Below are 19,026 nucleotides of genomic sequence, written 5' to 3'. Positions count from 1 at the left end.
ATGTTTCAGATGAGCGTGTACCTGGTCATGGTCAGTGTCGTCGGGCGTGACAGGCCCGCTGTGTTTGGAAAGGATCTTAATTTCGTAGGTCATGATGCTCCAGCGGTCCAACATTTTGGTGCTGGCCCGCTCCAGTTTCTCCAGGATCTGGGGCAGCTGCGTGTCATCATCACACGACGGGCCCCAGCCCAGCACCCGCGCCAGGTCATTCCCAGTACCCAGGGGGAGAACTCCCAGCTGGCACTGGAGACAGTCAGAGAGGGGTACGGGGAAAGAGAGCGAGAGAGAGAGAGGGGGGGGGGGTAAGTGTGTGGGGGAGCTGGGAGGGGGGCTCTGTGTGTGTGAGGCAAGAAGGGCGGGGATAACTGTGTGTGTATTTACGTGTGTGTGTCTATGTATGTGTGTGTGTATTTGTGTGTGTATTTGTGTGCGTCTGTGTATTTATGTGTGTGTGTGTGTGTGGGTGTGTGTTTACGTGTGTGTGTGCATTTATGTGTGTGTGTGTGTGTATTTACATGTGTGCGTGTATTTACGTGTGTGTGTGCATTTATGTGTGTGTGTGCATTTATGTGTGTGTGTGTGTGTGTGTGTGTGTGTGTATTTACATGTATTTATGTGTGTGTATTTACGTGTGTGTGTATTTACGTGTGTGTGTGCATTTATGTGTGTGTGTGTGTGTGTGTGTGTGTGTGTGTGTGTGTGTGTGTGTGTGTGTGTGTGTGTGTGTGTGTGTGTGTGTGTGTGTGTGTGTGTGTGTGTGTGTGTGTATTTACATGTATTTATGTGTGTGTATTTACGTGTGTGTGTATTTACGTGTGTGTGTGTGTGTGTGTGTGTATTTACATGTATTTATGTGTTTAGAAGCCTTCTACATTTGCACACACAGTACATAGATTGTTCTATTGTGTTATTGACTGTACTTTGTTTTATGTGTAACTCTGTGTTGTTGTTTTTGTCACACTGCTTTGCTTTATCTTGGCCAGGTTGCATATATAAATGAGAACTTATTCTCAACTGGCATTCCTGGTTAAATAATGGTGAAATAAAATTGTCAAAAAATGTCTGTGTATTTTATAATTTTTTTAAAATGTTTACATTTTTATTTCACCTTTATTTAGTTAAATAAAGGTCAAATATATATTTTTAAAGTTGGTTACTTTGACTCCAACATTAAACGCTATATCCACAAGGGATAAAATGCCTCTGAGGAAACAGAGGTTGAAGAATGTCCTTCAGCTTGAATTATGAAATATATATACAGTATATATATTTATTTAACCAGGTAGGCCAGTTGAGAACACCTCTATTTAACCAGGTAGGCTAGTTGAGAACACCTTTATTTAACCAGGTAGGCCAGTTGAGAACACCTTTATTTAACCAGGTAGGCTAGTTGAGAACACCTTTATTTAACCAGGTAGGCCAGTTGAGAACACCTCTATTTAACCAGGTAGGCCAGTTGAGAACACCTCTATTTAACCAGGTAGGCCAGTTGAGAACACCTTTATTTAACCAGGTAGGCTAGTTGAGAACACCTTTATTTAACCAGGTAGGCCAGTTGAGAACACCTTTATTTAACCAGGTAGGCTAGTTGAGAACACCTTTATTTAACCAGGTAGGCCAGTTGAGAACACCTTTATTTAACCAGGTAGGCCAGTTGAGAACACCTTTATTTAACCAGGTAGGCTAGTTGAGAACACCTTTATTTAACCAGGTAGGCTAGTTGAGAACACCTTTATTTAACCAGGTAGGCCAGTTGAGAACACCTTTATTTAACCAGGTAGGCTAGTTGAGAACACCTTTATTTAACCAGGTAGGCCAGTTGAGAACACCTTTATTTAACCAGGTAGGCCAGTTGAGAACACCTTTATTTAACCAGGTAGGCTAGTTGAGAACACCTTTATTTAACCAGGTAGGCCAGTTGAGAACACCTTTATTTAACCAGGTAGGCTAGTTGAGAACACCTTTATTTAACCAGGTAGGCCAGTTGAGAACACCTTTATTTAACCAGGTAGGCTAGTTGAGAACACCTTTATTTAACCAGGTAGGCCAGTTGAGAACACCTTTATTTAACCAGGTAGGCCAGTTGAGAACACCTTTATTTAACCAGGTAGGCCAGTTGAGAACACCTTTATTTAACCAGGTAGGCCAGTTGAGAACACCATTATTTAACCAGGTAGGCCAGTTGAGGACAAGTTCTCATTTACAACTGTGACCTGGCCAAGATAAAGCAAAGCAGTGTGACACAGACAACAACACAGTTACACATGGAATAAACAATAAACAAGCCAATAACACAATAAACAAGTCAATGACACAGTTAACCCACATGACTAATGCCATACTCTGAACAGGCAGTTAACCCACATGACTAATGCCATACTCTGAACAGGCAGTTAACCCACATGACTAATGCCATACTCTGAACAGGCAGTTAACCCACATGACTAATGCCATACTCTGAACAGGCAGTTAACCCACATGACTAATGCCATACTCTGAACAGGCAGTTAACCCACATGACTAATGCCATACTCTGAACAGGCAGTTAACCCACATGACTAATGCCATACTCTGAACAGGCATTTAACCCACATGACTAATGCCATACTCTGAACAGACAGTTAACCCACATGACTAATATCATACTCTGAACAGACAGTTAACCCACATGACTAATATCATACTCTGAACAGACAGTTAACCCACATGACTAATGCCATACTCTGAACAGACAGTTAACCCACATGACTAATGCCATACTCTGAACAGACAGTTAACCCACATGACTAATGCCATACTCTGAACAGGCAGTTAACCCACATGACTAATGCCATACTCTGAACAGGCAGTTAACCCACATGACTAATGCCATACTCTGAACAGGCAGTTAACCCACATGACTAATGTCATACTCTGAACAGACAGTTAACCCACATGACTAATGCCATACTCTGAACAGGCAGTTAACCCACATGACTAATGCCATACTCTGAACAGACAGTTAACCCACATGACTAATGCCATACTCTGAACAGACAGTTAACCCACATGACTAATGCCATACTCTGAACAGACAGTTAACCCACATGACTAATGCCATACTCTGAACAGACGGTTAACCCACATGACTAATGCCATACTCTGAACAGGCAGTTAACCCACATGACTAATGCCATACTCTGAACAGACAGTTAACCCACATGACTAATGCCATACTCTGAACAGGCAGTTAACCCACATGACTAATGCCATACTCTGAACAGACAGTTAACCCACATGACTAATGCCATACTCTGAACAGGCAATTAACCCACATGACTAATGCCATACTCTGAACAGACAGTTAACCCACATGACTAATGCCATACTCTGAACAGACAGTTAACCCACATGACTAATGCCATACTCTGAACAGGCAGTTAACCCACATGACTAATGCCATACTCTGAACAGACAGTTAACCCACATGACTAATGCCATACTCTGAACAGGCAGTTAACAAATCAAATCAAATCAAATCAAATCAAATCAAATCAAATTTATTTTATATAGCCCTTCGTACATCAGCTGATATCTCAAAGTGCTGTACAGAAACCCAGCCTAAAACCCCAAACAGCAAGCAATGCAGGTGAAGAAGCACGGTGGCTAGGAAAAACTCCCTAGAAAGGCCAAAACCTAGGAAGAAACCTAGAGAGGAACCAGGCTATGTGGGGTGGCCAGTCCTCTTCTGGCTGTGCCGGGTGGAGATTATAACAAAACATGGTCAAGATGTTCAAATGTTCATAAATGACCAGCATGGTCGAATAAAGTTAACCCACATGACTAATGCCATACTCTGAACAGACAGTTAACCCACTGTTCCTAGGCCGTCATTGAAAATCAGAATTTGTTCTTAACTGACTTGCCTGGTTAAATAAATAAAAAATAAAAAATACTTGGCCTTCTGCCCGTAATCCTTTTAATAAGGAATTATCAGTGTGCATTAACAGATATAGGTTCTGCACTGCATGAAATGCAATTGAGCTTTGTGATTTACATAAATTCACTGAAAACTCATACTAACACGCGGTTGGTTATATTAAGATTATATTATATTAATATTACACTTTTAATATAGACCATATAATAGACTTTTGTCCAGCTAATAGCCATAACCACTGATCAAGCAACATTATGGACTAAACGTTCAAATCCTGTTGCTGCAGAATTATTTTTGCTGTGACAATACTGGTCAAATTAAGATCCTACATCTGTAAACATACTCAACGTGTGTATGTTGTGTCTCACCTGTTTGTGGAGGTTGAGTTTGTCTATCTCAGAGAGGACCCAGCCTACACTCCCATCCCCTCCGCACACCAGGATCCGGAAGTTATCGAACTTCTGGAAGAGACGCAGCCTGGAACACACAGAGGAATGGTCATAGTGTCGCAGTAAAGCTTTCTATCTGTGTTCTGGCCCAATTAGGTTACCAACCAGGGACTCTCTGCACTCAACACTAGTCATCCATCAAACAGCCTTCTAATCAACCGCACTACCAATACCATGTTCTGGTTTGAGCCATAGACACTGTCTACTTCTTGGTCTCAGAAAGGGTTCATTCACAAGCACAATGAATGCTACTAGTGCACAGCTAACCAGCTAGCGATGTCACATGGTCTCCATTAGCAGGAGCAAACCAAGGTGGCTCACCCTAGATGTGGTCCTCCGTTGACCAGGTCAAACACCTGAGCAGGGTTGAGGAGCTGCTTGAAACGTCGGAGGAATTTAACCCCTTGGTTGTCTCCGCTCTTGGAATTGACAAAGACCAGCAGAGGACTGGCGCAGGACGGGGGACAGGTGGCCTTCCAGAAGCCTGAACACAAAAACACAAAATAACAGCTATTACATTAATTAATTAATTAATTCATGGATCGATTAGTGAAGGAATTAATGAATGGATGGATGGATGGACCTGTGATCAACTATTAACAGTACTAGCCCATTATAGTACAAATTATTATTTTTTAAATTGCAACCCTATTATAGTTCAAAATGATCTGATAACTGGAACTATTGTAGATAGAAATAGACAGGTCATCAGAATCGGTTAAACGTAGAACTGCTCATCTCTAGCACATGTATCACTTCGTTCATCACCATCACTGTCGAACCGAAGAAAAGATGTGTTAACAATGCCAGTATCTAGACTCTGATTCCTGTCAAAGTGACTAATGGGAAGAGGTGTGAGAAGATGGACAGGTGAAAAGAAGAGAGAGATTATGCTGTCTGCTAGCTTCTGTACTGGGAGTGTCTGTTAAGTAATGTATCAAAATGCCCACACACTGCTACATCATTAAAGCATCAACGTGTGTGTTTAGGCATCGTCAATCTGAGTCAGGTTGGGCACATGTATGTGGCATGTGTAGTATTAGCACACATTCTAAGCGGGAACACACTGCAGAATACAAGCCTTTATAGGATGCATCATACAGCACATTCAGACGCTTGTACATTATGTCAACATCACTCTGTGTGAGAAGGCTCTACGTTTGTGTGGGTGTATGTGAGAGAGAGAGAGAGAGAGAGAGAGAGAGAGAGAGAGAGGAGAGAGAGAGAGAGAGAGAGAGAGAGAGAGAGAGAGAGAGAGAGAGAGAGAGAGAGAGAGAGAGAGAGAGAGTGTGTGTGTGTGTGTGTGCAGGGAAGGGTAGGGATGGTGACATTCCCCTTGGGCCCTGTCCTCCACACTCTCATTGTCTCGTTCTTCTCTCCGCTCCCTCTTTTTTCTGTCATTATTTTCTCCTCCATCCTCCACATCTCGTTGCCTCTCTCTTCTCTCTGTATCTCTCTCTCTCTCTTCTCTCTCTCTCTCTCTCTCTTGTCTCTCTATCCCTCCTCCCTTTAATCCCCCTCTCCATCCTCCACATCTCGTTGCCTTTGTCTTCTCTCTCTATCCCCCTGTATTTTTCTCTTCTATCTCTATCTCTATCTCTCTGTTTCCGTCTCTCTCTCTCTCTCTCGCTCTCTCACCTTCTCTTTCTCTGATCTTGTCAGCAGCGGAGCAGAGATGGGAGAGATGGAGAGGGGGAAGTGGAGGGGGAAAGAGATGGGAAAGAGGGAGGAGGAGATGAAAGTCACAACGTTCCAGCACGTGCCACAGTCCGCCAGCTGCCAATTAGATTAGAGCTCTCTCAAGCCTGTACTGGGGAAGGGGCAATCCTGGCACGAAGGGGGAGGGGCAATCCTGGCACGAAGGGGGAGGGGCGGATGGACAGGGGAGCTTGAGAGAATGGAAGAGAGTGAGATAAATATATTTAGAAGACAGAGGAGAGGAAAAGATGGAGAGGGAGAGACATGGGGAGAGAAGGGAGGGAGACATGGGGAGAGAAGGGAGGGAGACATGGGGAGAGAAGGGAGGGAGACATGGGGAGAGAAGGGAGGGAGACATGGGGAGATATGGAGAGAAAGAAGGGAGGGAACCGAGAGAGAGTGGGGGGAGTAGAGGGAGGAGTACCGTTTTCCTAGCTCAAACTCCTCTCAAAACACCATGATTGTGTAATAAAGCCATGTAAAGTAATGCATCTATCCTGAAATCTGGTGTCTGGATGGTGTTGGATTGTAAAACCCAATGTAAGTAATACACAGAAAGTGTTTTAAAACAGAAAAGAGGTACTCTGTAAACACCCAAAGTGGTTCTTCAATATGAATATTATTGTTTTTAAGGGGATTATGTACATCTACAAGGCAGCATCAGAATAATATCTCATACATTCAATGATTAAAAGATGCAAATGGTTTACGGCATAAATATTGATTGATAATACGTTTCTGTGGATTTTTGTTGTTGTTGTTTGAAATCCACCCCGAATTATTTTTTCTCACTTTATTTAGAAAGATTTGTGCGAATATGACTGCCTGGTGGCTTTGAAGCCTCTCAATGGTCAACACAACGCATCAGCGATCCAGGGTTTATACATGTCATTGGTTATAACCAGGCTGGTCACAAGAAAGAGCCGTTGATTTGGGACGTTTGAAAGGGTCCCGAGGACGTGGATATTTGCCTGCGTCGGCGCTCACAACAAAAAATAAAATACAATAGCACAGCACTGGGCTCAAACTCACCAGACTCTGAGCCAGAGAACCACTGCTTAGACCACCGCACCATCGCAGTTCACCGTTTTCATGCAAGTGTAACAGTATAACTTTAGACCGTCCCCTCGCCCATACCCGGGCGCAAACCAGGGACCCTCTGCATACATCAACAACAGTCACCCACAAAGCATCGTTACCCATCCCTCCACAAAAGCCGCGGCATTTGCAGAGCAAGGGGAACCACCTCTTCAAGGTCTCAGAGCAAGTGACGTCACCGATTGAAATGCTATTTAGCGCACCACCGCTAACTAAGCTAGCCGTTTCACATCCGTCACACAAGCAGGGAGAGTACTTGATGATACTTAATGGAAACAGCCTTATTAACCCTGTAACCACGTGGAATTAACCCTGTAACCATGAGGAATTAACCCTGTAACCATGTGGTATTAACCCTGTAACCATGTGGTATTAACCCTGTAACCATGTGGTATTAACCCTGTAACCATGTGGTATTAACCCTGTAACCATGTGGTATTAACCCTGTAACCATGTGGTATTAACCCTGCAACCACACAAAATGAATGAGTCGATTCCAAAGTGAAACTATGAGATGAGGTTGGTTAGATCACACCATGTCATGTTTCAGAACACCTCAGGATAACGTGTTTCAGTACTCCAGCAAAGTGAAGGTTGTCTCCTTCAAGTTTTTGGTGTTACAAAACACTTCATTTTAACAGTGTAGTTAGTGTGAACCAGACTACTAGTTAGCCGACACAATCAGCCTCTCCCCTACTCTGTGTGTGTGTGTGTGTGTTTTTGTGTGTGTGCGTGTGTGTGTGTGTGTGTGTGTGTGTGTGTGTGTGTGTGTGTGTGTGTGTGTGTGTGTGTGCTTGCTTGCGTGTGTGTTTGCTCCAGCCTGAAATAGCTCTTTTATACACCTGTTAATAAAACACCCACTCACAATTTCCTGGCACACACAAGCATACACACACACACACACACACACACGCACACACACGCACACACACGCACACACACACACGGGTGGGAGCAAACAAGTTGTGTGTGGGTGTGTGTGGGTGTTTGTGTGTGTGTGCGTATGTGTGTTTGTGTGTGTGTGCGTACGTGTGTGTGTGTGCGTACGTGTGTGTGTGTGTGTGCGTATGTCTGTATGTGTGTGTGTGTGTGTATGTGTGTGTGTGTGTACCGTCAGAGTCGATACTGTTGAGGGCAGTAGGAGGGATGACAGAGACTTTACACTGGCCCAGCGGACATTTCCTGGGGTACAGGTCCATACACACTGTGTGTACCTAGAATAACACAGAGAGATAGTGTTACTATACACACACACACACACACACACACACACACACACACACACACACGCTCACACACACACACACCATGGCTTTGCACCAGAGACAGCGCCAGTCCTGCAGTCGGAGCACGCTGCCACAGGTCTTGTCACACACAGCACACTTGGCACTAACAGGCAGGTTTCCCTCCAGCCACTGGTGGGGCATGGCGATCTACAGGACAGAGATGACAGAGAGTCAGTCAGGTACAACATACAGTAGTATATCACTATAGAAATATATGATTACATTTTCTACCTTCTTACTCTATCCTTTGCTCACACACAGATACACACATACACAAGCATGAACACATATATTACAATGACATTTTAGTCATTTAGCAGACACTCAGATTCTCCAGAGCGACTGACAGGACCGGGTGCATATATTTTGCGCACGCACACACACACACACACACACACACACACACACACACACACACACACACACACACACACACACACACACACACACACACACACACACACACACACACACACACACACACACAGTTACCCCATCCTCATCCTCGATGATGTCTTTGCCTATAGAGGCCAGTGTGGTCCATTTGCAGTTGTTGGTGGCCCTGACGGCACACCGCTTGTGAGCTTTGAATTTACACACTGGAAGACAAAACAACAACAACAAACACACCTGGTTAGTCAACAACAACAACAACAACAACAACATGGTGCATCATGCTCTACACTCCAGTGAGCGAAGCTGGTGAGAGAGGTTTCACCCCAGAATGAAACACAGCCTGATAAACAGAGAGCTGTTAGGTGATGGGTGAGTTACTAGCCACACACACTGTTTATCATTCCCCAGCTCTAGCACGGCCTGAAGAGTGAGTCTAAATGCGCAGCGAGAGCGCTAACTGTTCCGGTGACTGAGCTTCATCCTAAGCCTGCTCTGTCAGACTCTCTGCCATTCTGCCTAAGGCCTGTGTGTAACAGACAGAGGGAAGACAGCCCTAGAGGACCAGAGCCAATCCACTTACCTCTATTTTCTACCATAACCAAATGTGTGTGTGTGTGTGTGTGTGTGTGTGTGTGTGTGTGTGTGTGTGTGTGTGTGTGTGTGTGTGTGTGTGTGTGTGTGTGTGTGTGTGCGCACATGTACATGCACAGTATACACCGATACTGTCCTAGACTAGAGGATTACGGTGTTAAAGCCCTAGCTAATCCCTCTGCAACCACCATCAGGTTAACACACTGATCACTCTGCAACCACCATCAGGTTAACACACTGATCACTCTGCAACCTCCATCAGGTTACCACACTGATCCCTCTGCAACCACCGTCAGGTTAACACACTAATCACTCTGCAACCACCATCAGGTTAACACACTGATCCCTCTGCAACCACCATCAGGTTAACACACTGATCACTCACTCTGCAACCACCATCAGGTTAACACACTGATCACTCTGCAACAACCATCAGGTTAACACACTGATCACTCTGCAACCACCATCAGGTTAACACACTGATCCCTCTGCAACCACCATCAGGTTAACACACTAATCACTCTGCAACCACCATCAGGTTAACACACTGATCCCTCTGCAACCACCATCAAGTTAACACACCACCATCAGGTTACCACACTGATCACTCTGCAACCACCATCAGGCTAACACACCACCATCAGGTTACCACACTGATCACTCTGCAACCACCATCAGGCTAACACACCACCATCAGGTTAACACACTGATTCCTCTGCAACCACCATCAGGTTAACACACTGATCACTCTACAACCACCATCAGGTTAACACACCACCATCAGGTTAACACACCACCATCAGGTTAACACACCACCATCAGGTTAACACACTGATCACTCTGCAACCACCATCAGGTTAACACACCACCATCAGGTTAACACACTAATCACTCTGCAACCACCATCAGGTTAACACACTGATCCCTCTGCAACCACCATCAGGTTAACACACTGATCCCTCTGCAACCACCATCAGGTTAACACACTAATCACTCTGCAACCACCATCAGGTTAACACACTGATCCCTCTGCAACCACCGTCAAGTTAACACACCACCATCAGGTTACCACACGGATCACTCTGCAACCACCATCAGGTTAACACACTGATCCCTCTGCAACCACCATCAGGTTACCACACTGATCACTCTGCAACCACCATCAGGTTACCACACTGATCACTCTGCAACCTCCATCAGGTTACCACACTGATCACTCTGCAACCACCATCAGGTTAACACACTGATCACTCTGCAACCACCATCAGGTTACCACACTGATCACTCACTCTGCAACCACCATCAGGTTAACACACTGATCCCTCTGCAACCACCATCAGGTTACCACACTGATCACTCTACAACCACCATCAGGTTAACACACTGATCACTCTGCAACCACCATCAGGTTACCACACTGATCACTCGCAACCACCATCAGGTTACCACACTGATCACTCTGCAACCACCATCAGGCTAACACACCACCATCAGGTTAACACACTGATTCCTCTGCAACCACCATCAGGTTAACACACTGATCACTCTGCAACCACCATCAGGTTACCACACTGATCACTCTGCAACCACCATCAGGCTAACACACCACCATCAGGTTAACACACTGATTCCTCTGCAACCACCATCAGGTTACCACACTGATCACTCTGCAACCACCATCAGGTTAACACACCACCATCAGGTTACCACACTGATCACTCTGCAACCACCATCAGGTTAACACACCACCATCAGGTTAACACACTGATCCCTCTGTAACCACCATCAGGTTAACACACTGATCACTCTGCAACCACCATCAGGTTAACACACTACCATCAGGTTAACACACTACCATCAGGTTAACACACCACCATCAGGTTAACACACCACCATCAGGTTAACACACTGATACTGTTACACTACCAGGGTTACACTTTATTTGACCTTTTAGCAGGGAAAACAATACCAATGAATTAATCAAGCAGTTTTTTGGGGGGAGGGGTGTTAAAATAGCCCACAATGGATCAATGGTGTTGAAATCATCCATTTAAGTACCAGAGAGTGCCTATTGTAACCTCACGACCAAATAAGGCACATTTTAGAATTCACTGTATCTCCACTCACATAATAGGGAATGGAAGTGTCAGAGGCATGGAGCATGCAGTCTGGATCCCTGTCACAGGCCCTCAGGCCGCTCAAAACAATGAGCTGTAAAACCCCAGGTGAGAGAGAGACTGTAACCCACTGTAACCTCTGCATATATGCAGTACAGTCTATATATGACGGCCGACCGGTCAGGCACTTATTGTGAGTGGCTTTGCATAAGACTGAACTAAAATGTAAATGCAGAAGGAATACTTGATATCTGGCCACTGGTGGAGTGTGTCCATAATGTATATTCATTATAGATGAGGAGGCACTTAACAACCAAACATGAAAAATGACTGGACTTGGAAAGTTCCCCTGTCGAAAACAACACTCAGATAAGGACACACGCACACGTACAGGCACGTACTGACACGCAAACACACACACACACACACACACACACACACACACACACCGGGAAATCAAGACTAATTGGCCAGCGCCACTCCTTGCCATTGGCAGACAGTGATAAACAGTATTGTGTTCTCTTAATGTTACTAAATGTTGACTAAATGTTCACTAACAGGATTTAGAGTTACATTAGGGAAACATCGATTGCAGACGGATATGAGATGTTTTTTTTCATAGAGATCAGTTCCGTGGTTTCAGACTGTTTGTAGCCAGAGGATAGCTGGTGTGTGTGGGGCACTCATCAATCCCTATTGATCGTCCGGAGCAGGAAATCAAAGTGAAACAGAAGCATCTCTGATTGCTGTGAAACTGTCTGTCTAGCTGTTCTCACCACTTAAAGCCTCTCTTTCTCATTCTTTTGTTTCTCTGTGTTTCATAATTTGTCTTCAATTCATTGAATGTGCATTCGGTAAGTATTGAGACCCCACATTTTGTTGCGTTACAGCCTTATTCTAAAATGGATTATGTTAAAACATTTCCTCATCAATCCACACACAATACCCCATAATGACAAAGTGGAAACAGGTTTGTAGAAATGTTTGCAAATGTATTAAAAAAAAAAAAATAGAAATACCTTACATAAGTATTCAAACCCTTTGCTATGAGACTCAAAATTGAGCTCAGGTAGATCCTATTTCCTTTAATCATCCTTGAGATGTTTCTACAACTTGATTGGAGTCCACCTGTGGTAAATTCAATTGATTGGACATGATTTGGAAAGGCACACACCTGTCTATATAAAGGTTCACACAGTTGACAGTGCATGTCAGAGCAAAAACCAAGCCATGAGGTCGACGGAATTGTCAGTAGAGCTCAGAGACAGGATTGTGTTGAGGCACAGATCTGGGGAAGGGTACCAAAAAAGTTTTGCAGCATTGAAGGTTCCCAAGAACAGTGGCCTCCATCATTCTTAGATGGAAGAAGTTTGGAACCACCAAGATTCTTCCTAGATCTGTCTGCCATGCCAAACTGAGCAATCGGGGAAGAAGGGCCTTGGTCAGGGAGGTGACCAAGAACCCAATGGTCACTCTGACAGAGCTCCAGAGTTCCTCTGTGAAGATGGGAGAACCATTGAAAAAGGACAACCATCTCTGCAGCACTCTACCAATCAGGCCTTTATGGTACAGTAGTCAGACAGAAGCCACTCCTCAGGAAAAGGCACATGACAGCCAGCTTGGAGTTTGCCAAAAGGACTGTCAAACATTGAGAAGAAATATTCTATGGTCTGATGAAACCAAGATTGAACTCTTCGGCCTAAATGCCAAGCGTCACGTATGGAGGAAATCTAGCATCATCCCTATGGTGAAGCATGGTGGTGGCAGCATCATGCTGTGGGGATGTTTTTCAGTAGCAGGGATTTGGAGACTAGTCAGGATCGAGGAAAAGATGAATGGAGCAAATTACAGAGAGATCCTTGACAAAAACCTGCTCCAGAATACTCAGGAATTCAGACTGGGGCGAGGGTTCACCGTCCAACAGAACAACGACCATAAGCACACAGCTAAGACAACGCAGGAGTGACTTCGGGACGGTGAATGTCTCTGAATGTCCTTGAGTGGCCCAGCCAGAGAGCGGACTTGAACCCGATCAAACATTTCTGGTGAGACCTGAAAATAGCCGTGCAGGGACGCTCCCCATCCAACCTGACAGATCTTGAGAGGATCTGCAGAGAAGAATGGGAGAAACTCCCCAAATAAAGGTGTGCCGAGCTTGTAGCGTCATTCCCAAGAAGACTAGAGGCTGTAATCACTGCCAAAGGGTCTGAATACTTATGTAAATGTGATATTTCCATTGGGGGGGTGGGGGGATTTGCAAACATTATGCTTTGTCATTATGGGGTATCGTGTGTAGATTGATGAGAAAAAAACTATTTAATCCATTTTAGAATAAGGCTGTAACGTAGCAAAATATGGTAAAAGTCAGGGGGTCTGAATGCTTTCTGAATGCAATGTTTATACAAGAGTATGTGGACACCCCTTCAAATTAGTGGACTTGGCTATTTAAGCCACACACATTGCTGACAGGTGTCCAACATCGAGCACACAGCCATTCAATCTCCATAGACACACATCATCAGTAGCATGGCCTTACTGAAGAGCACAGCGACTTTGAACATGGCACCGTCATAGGATGCCACCTTTCCAACAAGTCAGTTCTTTAAATGTCTGCCCTGCTAGAGCTGCCCCGGTCAACTGTAAGTGCTGTTATTGTGAAGTGGAAATGTCTTGGAGCAACAATGGCTCAGCCGCGAAGTGGTAGGCCACACAAGCTCACAGAACTTGACCGCTGAGTGCTACAGCGCAGTGCTACAGTGCTACAGCACTCACTATTGAGTTGCAAACTGCCTCTGGAAACAAGAACTGTTCGTCGGGAGCTTCATGAAATGGGTTTCCATGGCCAAGCAGCCGCACACAAGCCTAAGAACACCATCTGCGATGCCAAGCGTTGGCTGGAGTGGTGTAAACCTCGCCACCATTGGACTCTAGAGCAGTGGAAACGCATTCTCTGGAGTGATGAATCACGCTTCGCCATCTGGCAGTTCAATCGACAAATCTGGGTTTGGTGGATGCCACGACGACACTACCTGCCCCGATGCATAGTGCCAACGATTGGTGGAGGAGGAATAATGGTCTGGGGCTGTTTTTCATGGTTCGGTCAAGGCCCCTTAGTTATTGTGAAGGGAACTCTTAAGGCTACAGCATACAGATCATTCTGTGCTTCCAAATTTTAGAGCGTTGGACTAGTAACCGAAAGGTTGCAAGATTGAATCCCCGAGCTGACAAGTTAAAAATCTGTCGTTCTGCCCCTGAACAAGGCAGTTAACCCACTGTTCCTAGGCCGTCATTGAAAACAAGAATTTCTTCATAACTGATTTGCCTAGTTAAATGAAGGTAAAATAAAAATTATCAATTTAAAGACAGATTGGCACATGGTCCAATGTCCCAAAAAGGAGACTAAAAGAGCCAAAGTAATGTTCATTACAAAAGCTTGATACTACTCAGAACCAGAGCCACATGAGTACTGCAACCTATGTATCTATCCAGTCATTCTTTATTGAAGCCACAACAATGTAATCAGAATTAATTAGAAGGAGCTAATGATCGATACCCTAGATGAAGCTAATTCAATATCTGGATCTTGAAGCCAGTTTAACTTCTGATTTTCATTCTTCCACTCTAATGAAGGACTGATTTAGACCTGGGACACCAAGTCGGTACAATTAATGATCCGATAAAACAGCAGTACTCCAGACCAGACTTCCAGGATCGGATTTGAATACCCCTGCCCTAGACCCAAGACCGGATTTGGGAAACCAATGTGTTTTTTTTTGTAGTGGAAAACTTCCTGCAATTTGTCATACTATTCTACACATTGTGTAGATTCAAAGCTAATTTCCTATTCTTCCCTTCTTCTGATCTGGAGAGCTACTGGGTGTATAGGCTTTGGTTTCAACACTACTCTCACTAGCTAATCAAGGTCCTGATGAGCAGCTGATTAAAATAGCAGATTCAGATGTCTGTTAAAGCAGTGCTGGAGCGAAAGTGTGCGGAAGAAGGAGGGTTGGCCCGTCCTGGTTCAGACAGTCAGGTTGCAGAGGAGACTGGAACAATGGGGGGTCTCTCTCTTGTTTTCTCCTCTCCATCGCTCTGTCTCTCTCCCACCCCTCTCTCTCGCTCTCTGTCTAGCTCTCTCTGCCGCTCTCTCTTGCTCTCTCTCCTCTCCATCTCTCTGCCTCTCTCCCACCCCTCTCTCTCGCTCTCTGTCTAGCTCTCTCTGCCTCTCTCTCTTGCTCTCTCTCCTCTCCATCTCTCTGCCTCTCTCCCACCCCTCTCTCTCGCTCTCTGTCTAGCTCTCTCTGCCTCTCTCACCCCTCTCTCACACACACACACACACACACTGCCTCTCAATATTACAACTATGTTTTTCCCCTAACAGTAACAAGGGCTCCCGAGTGGAGCAGCGGTCTAAGGCACTGCAGCTCAGTGCAAGAGGTGTCACTACAGCCCCTTGTTCAAATCCAGGCTGTATCACATCCGGCCGTGATTGGGAGTCCCATAGGGTGGCGCACAATTGTCACAGCATCGTTTGGTTGGGGTAGGCCGTCATTGTAAATAAAAATGTATTCTTTACTGGCTTGCCTAGTAAAATAAAAAATGACAGACGGTATATGATTTGTTCCAATGTTAAATCAACACTATATTAAAACTACAGGGACAGGTGTGGGAATGACGCAACTTGTCCACACCTCGGCTGTGAAGGAAGTGTAACCAACGTACCAATACTATTTATGCATCAGACAACCGTAATGAACACCATCTGTATATTCCTCTACTGCTAATTAGCATAGCCTGTGTGTGTGTGTGTGTGTGTGTGTGTGTGTGTGTGTGTGTGTGTGTCTACCGTAGACATTGTGAGTCTAACGTTCCACATCATCTGGAACCATTAAGCATGAATTAACACACACACTCACACACCACACACACCACACACACAGCCATAAAAGCCTTTGAAGAGCCTTCAAAGAGGAAGCCCTTCATTTTATGGCAATTAATGGGTTATCATTAGCCTCTCACACTAGGCTAGCCAGCAGAGAGGACACTACACACTAGACTAGCCAGCAGAGAGGTCACGACATATCGTAAGCTCTTCTCAACCCACACCTCACTTCTCCAGCCAATAGACCAATCGCCCATCATTCAGCTCCAGCACTGCCCTACTATTCTTAATCGATCCGAATTGAAATAATATCATAAAGTGGTATTGACTGCATAGTTAAATTGAACAGTCCCCAACCCAGCTCTACTAAGAGCTCATAGTCCTACTTCCTGGATGGGTTAGCCTGGTTGTGACCTTATACTCCACAGGGAGGAAATAGAAATAAGTAAGTCTGTCCTATTCCCCATCGTACAGCCCTGTTAACACTATATCCCCCCTCCACCTCTCCAGGAATGATTCAAACTACCACGGCCCAGGAGGGACACACAGCACTAAGGAAACCACCACAGCCCAGGAGGGACACACAGCACTAAGGAAACCACCACAGCCCAGGAGGGACACAGAGCACTAAGGAAACCACCACAGCCCAGGAGGAACACACAGCATTAAGGGAAAACACAGAAGACAGCATCCTCTCCTTAATGAGGAGACGGAGAGATAAATGAGGAGGAGAGGTGTTAGGAGAGATAAAACAGAGATGTGAGTGTGTGTGTGTGGTATGTCTTACCTTCGCAGGACAGGCCGTGGGAGGTGACGCCAGAGAGGCTGTCCCTACAGACGTTACAGAAGGTGGGCCGTGCGTGGGAGCAGGCATACCAGTTGTGCATCCCTGAGAAATGTTCCACATTAAACTGTGCTGTCTGACAAACGAGAGGTTAAATCAGGTTGGCAACACATAGGATAGACAGTCAGGTACTTTACTTCAAACATTAGGTTCCGTTTTGCTCACATTAAGAAACACACACTGACCAAGGTAATATAAATAGATATATAGATAAAGTAATCGTAACATTCCGAATAGACGAATTGGCACAAATGACCCGACCATTTTTATGAGAAGGTGTGGCACAGATAACCGTCACTTTAAATAGATGGAAAGGTACATTATCCAATAATAATGTACACATAAGGTACATTATCCAAAGGCGATTCCACATCTAGTAAACATTGATTGCATGTTCACATTGTTTACTTAAACGGAGACACAGGTAAAGAAAACCTATATAAATTGTTAACATAAATTGCATTGCAGCGTTCACTATACAATGTTTTTGGACAGCTCAGTGGTGTTTTAGGTGAGCAACATAGAACCTATATACACACACATTTTACACAAGCATTTGAAGAGATTACTTGACATTTTCTCACTTCTTTATAGAAGACTTTTACAACGTATAGGAGACAGATTTGACCATAAATCATATCATACCACACACACGCACACGCACACACACACCTACGCACGCACACACACACACACACGCACACATGCACACATGCACACACACATACGCACGCACACACACGCACCTACGCACGCGCACACACACACACACACACACACACGCACACACACGCACACGCACACACGCAAACACACACACACGCACACGCACACCATCTATCCATCCCTATTAGAATGGGAACCTATGGTTCCAACATCTGAGTATAGTTTCCTGAACCTCTAGTTCTATCAATTCTATACTCTGTAGCTCAGCGGTGCATTGCAGGGGAGAGGAAAGAGGGCAGAGATGGAAACAATCTTATATCATCTGTCTTTCCCAAATGAAAGGCATTGATATGCAACGCTGGCACTGTACAATTTACACTGTATCTGCCTGGAGACAAACGCTGCAGTCAACCAATATCAACAGTTATGTCTGTTTCTGGTCGCGGCAAAACACAACAAACGGCAATACTGTTAAAAACATCCTGAGAAGATAATACAGGGATTATTATCATTCAGCATGAATATCTAACAGCCACTCTTATCTTCCTGTTGTAAAAAGATCATTGGGTTCGTTATAGAGTGATGTGAGGGACTATTTAGTGCCGAGCTCTGTTTCCTGGTGAGTTCTAAGACACCCAGAGAGTAAGACAGACACTAGCAGTTAAAAACCTGTAAAACCTTTCCGTTTAGACAACACCGCCTGGTGTTATGTTTGTGTGTGTGTGTGTGTGTGTGTGTGTGTGTGTGTGTGTGTGTGTGTGTGTGTGTGTGTGTGTGTGTGTGCGTGCGTGCATGTGTGACTGTGGGACTTCTCTGAGTGTGACACTGTGTGTGTGTATGCATGTGTGTATGTCTCCTGTGAGCTGGGCTTCCACGACCACCCTAAATGGGTGAAATAGATGTTCCAGTCCACTGCACGCTACAGAGCATGCAACCCACTGCTCACACTACACTACCCTGCTACTCACACTACACTACCCTGCTACTCACACTACACTACCCTGCTACTCACACTACACTACCCTGCTACTCACACTACACTACCCTGCTACTCACACTACACTACCCTGATACTCACAC

The 19,026-nt window shown here is 44.8% G+C and overlaps 1 protein-coding gene across 5 annotated transcripts in view; it reads right to left on the bottom strand.

Annotated features, from left to right (window-relative positions):
* LOC110504796 (diacylglycerol kinase eta) overlaps window positions 1-19,026 on the bottom strand; it is a 112,380-nt gene that overhangs the window by 40,233 nt on the left and 53,121 nt on the right. For 4 of the 5 annotated variants that reach the window (XM_036975215.1, XM_036975213.1, XM_036975216.1 and 1 more), the window contains 7 exons: window positions 17,224-17,356; window positions 8,943-9,049; window positions 8,472-8,597; window positions 8,276-8,378; window positions 4,690-4,852; window positions 4,288-4,396; window positions 22-243 (listed from right to left, as the gene is read on the bottom strand). In XM_036975215.1, coding sequence (XP_036831110.1) covers window positions 22-243; window positions 4,288-4,396; window positions 4,690-4,852; window positions 8,276-8,378; window positions 8,472-8,597; window positions 8,943-9,049; window positions 17,224-17,356 — 963 coding nt within the window. The remainder of the gene's footprint in view (window positions 1-21; window positions 244-4,287; window positions 4,397-4,689; window positions 4,853-8,275; window positions 8,379-8,471; window positions 8,598-8,942; window positions 9,050-17,223; window positions 17,357-19,026) is intronic. The other variant, XM_036975217.1, reaches the window with a different exon arrangement.

The sequence above is a fragment of the Oncorhynchus mykiss genome, chromosome 3 (assembly GCF_013265735.2).
Source record: "Oncorhynchus mykiss isolate Arlee chromosome 3, USDA_OmykA_1.1, whole genome shotgun sequence".
NCBI lineage: Eukaryota > Metazoa > Chordata > Actinopteri > Salmoniformes > Salmonidae > Oncorhynchus > Oncorhynchus mykiss.
Note: the sequence above shows the minus strand (reverse complement) of the source record. Positions and strands in the feature narration are given on the sequence as shown.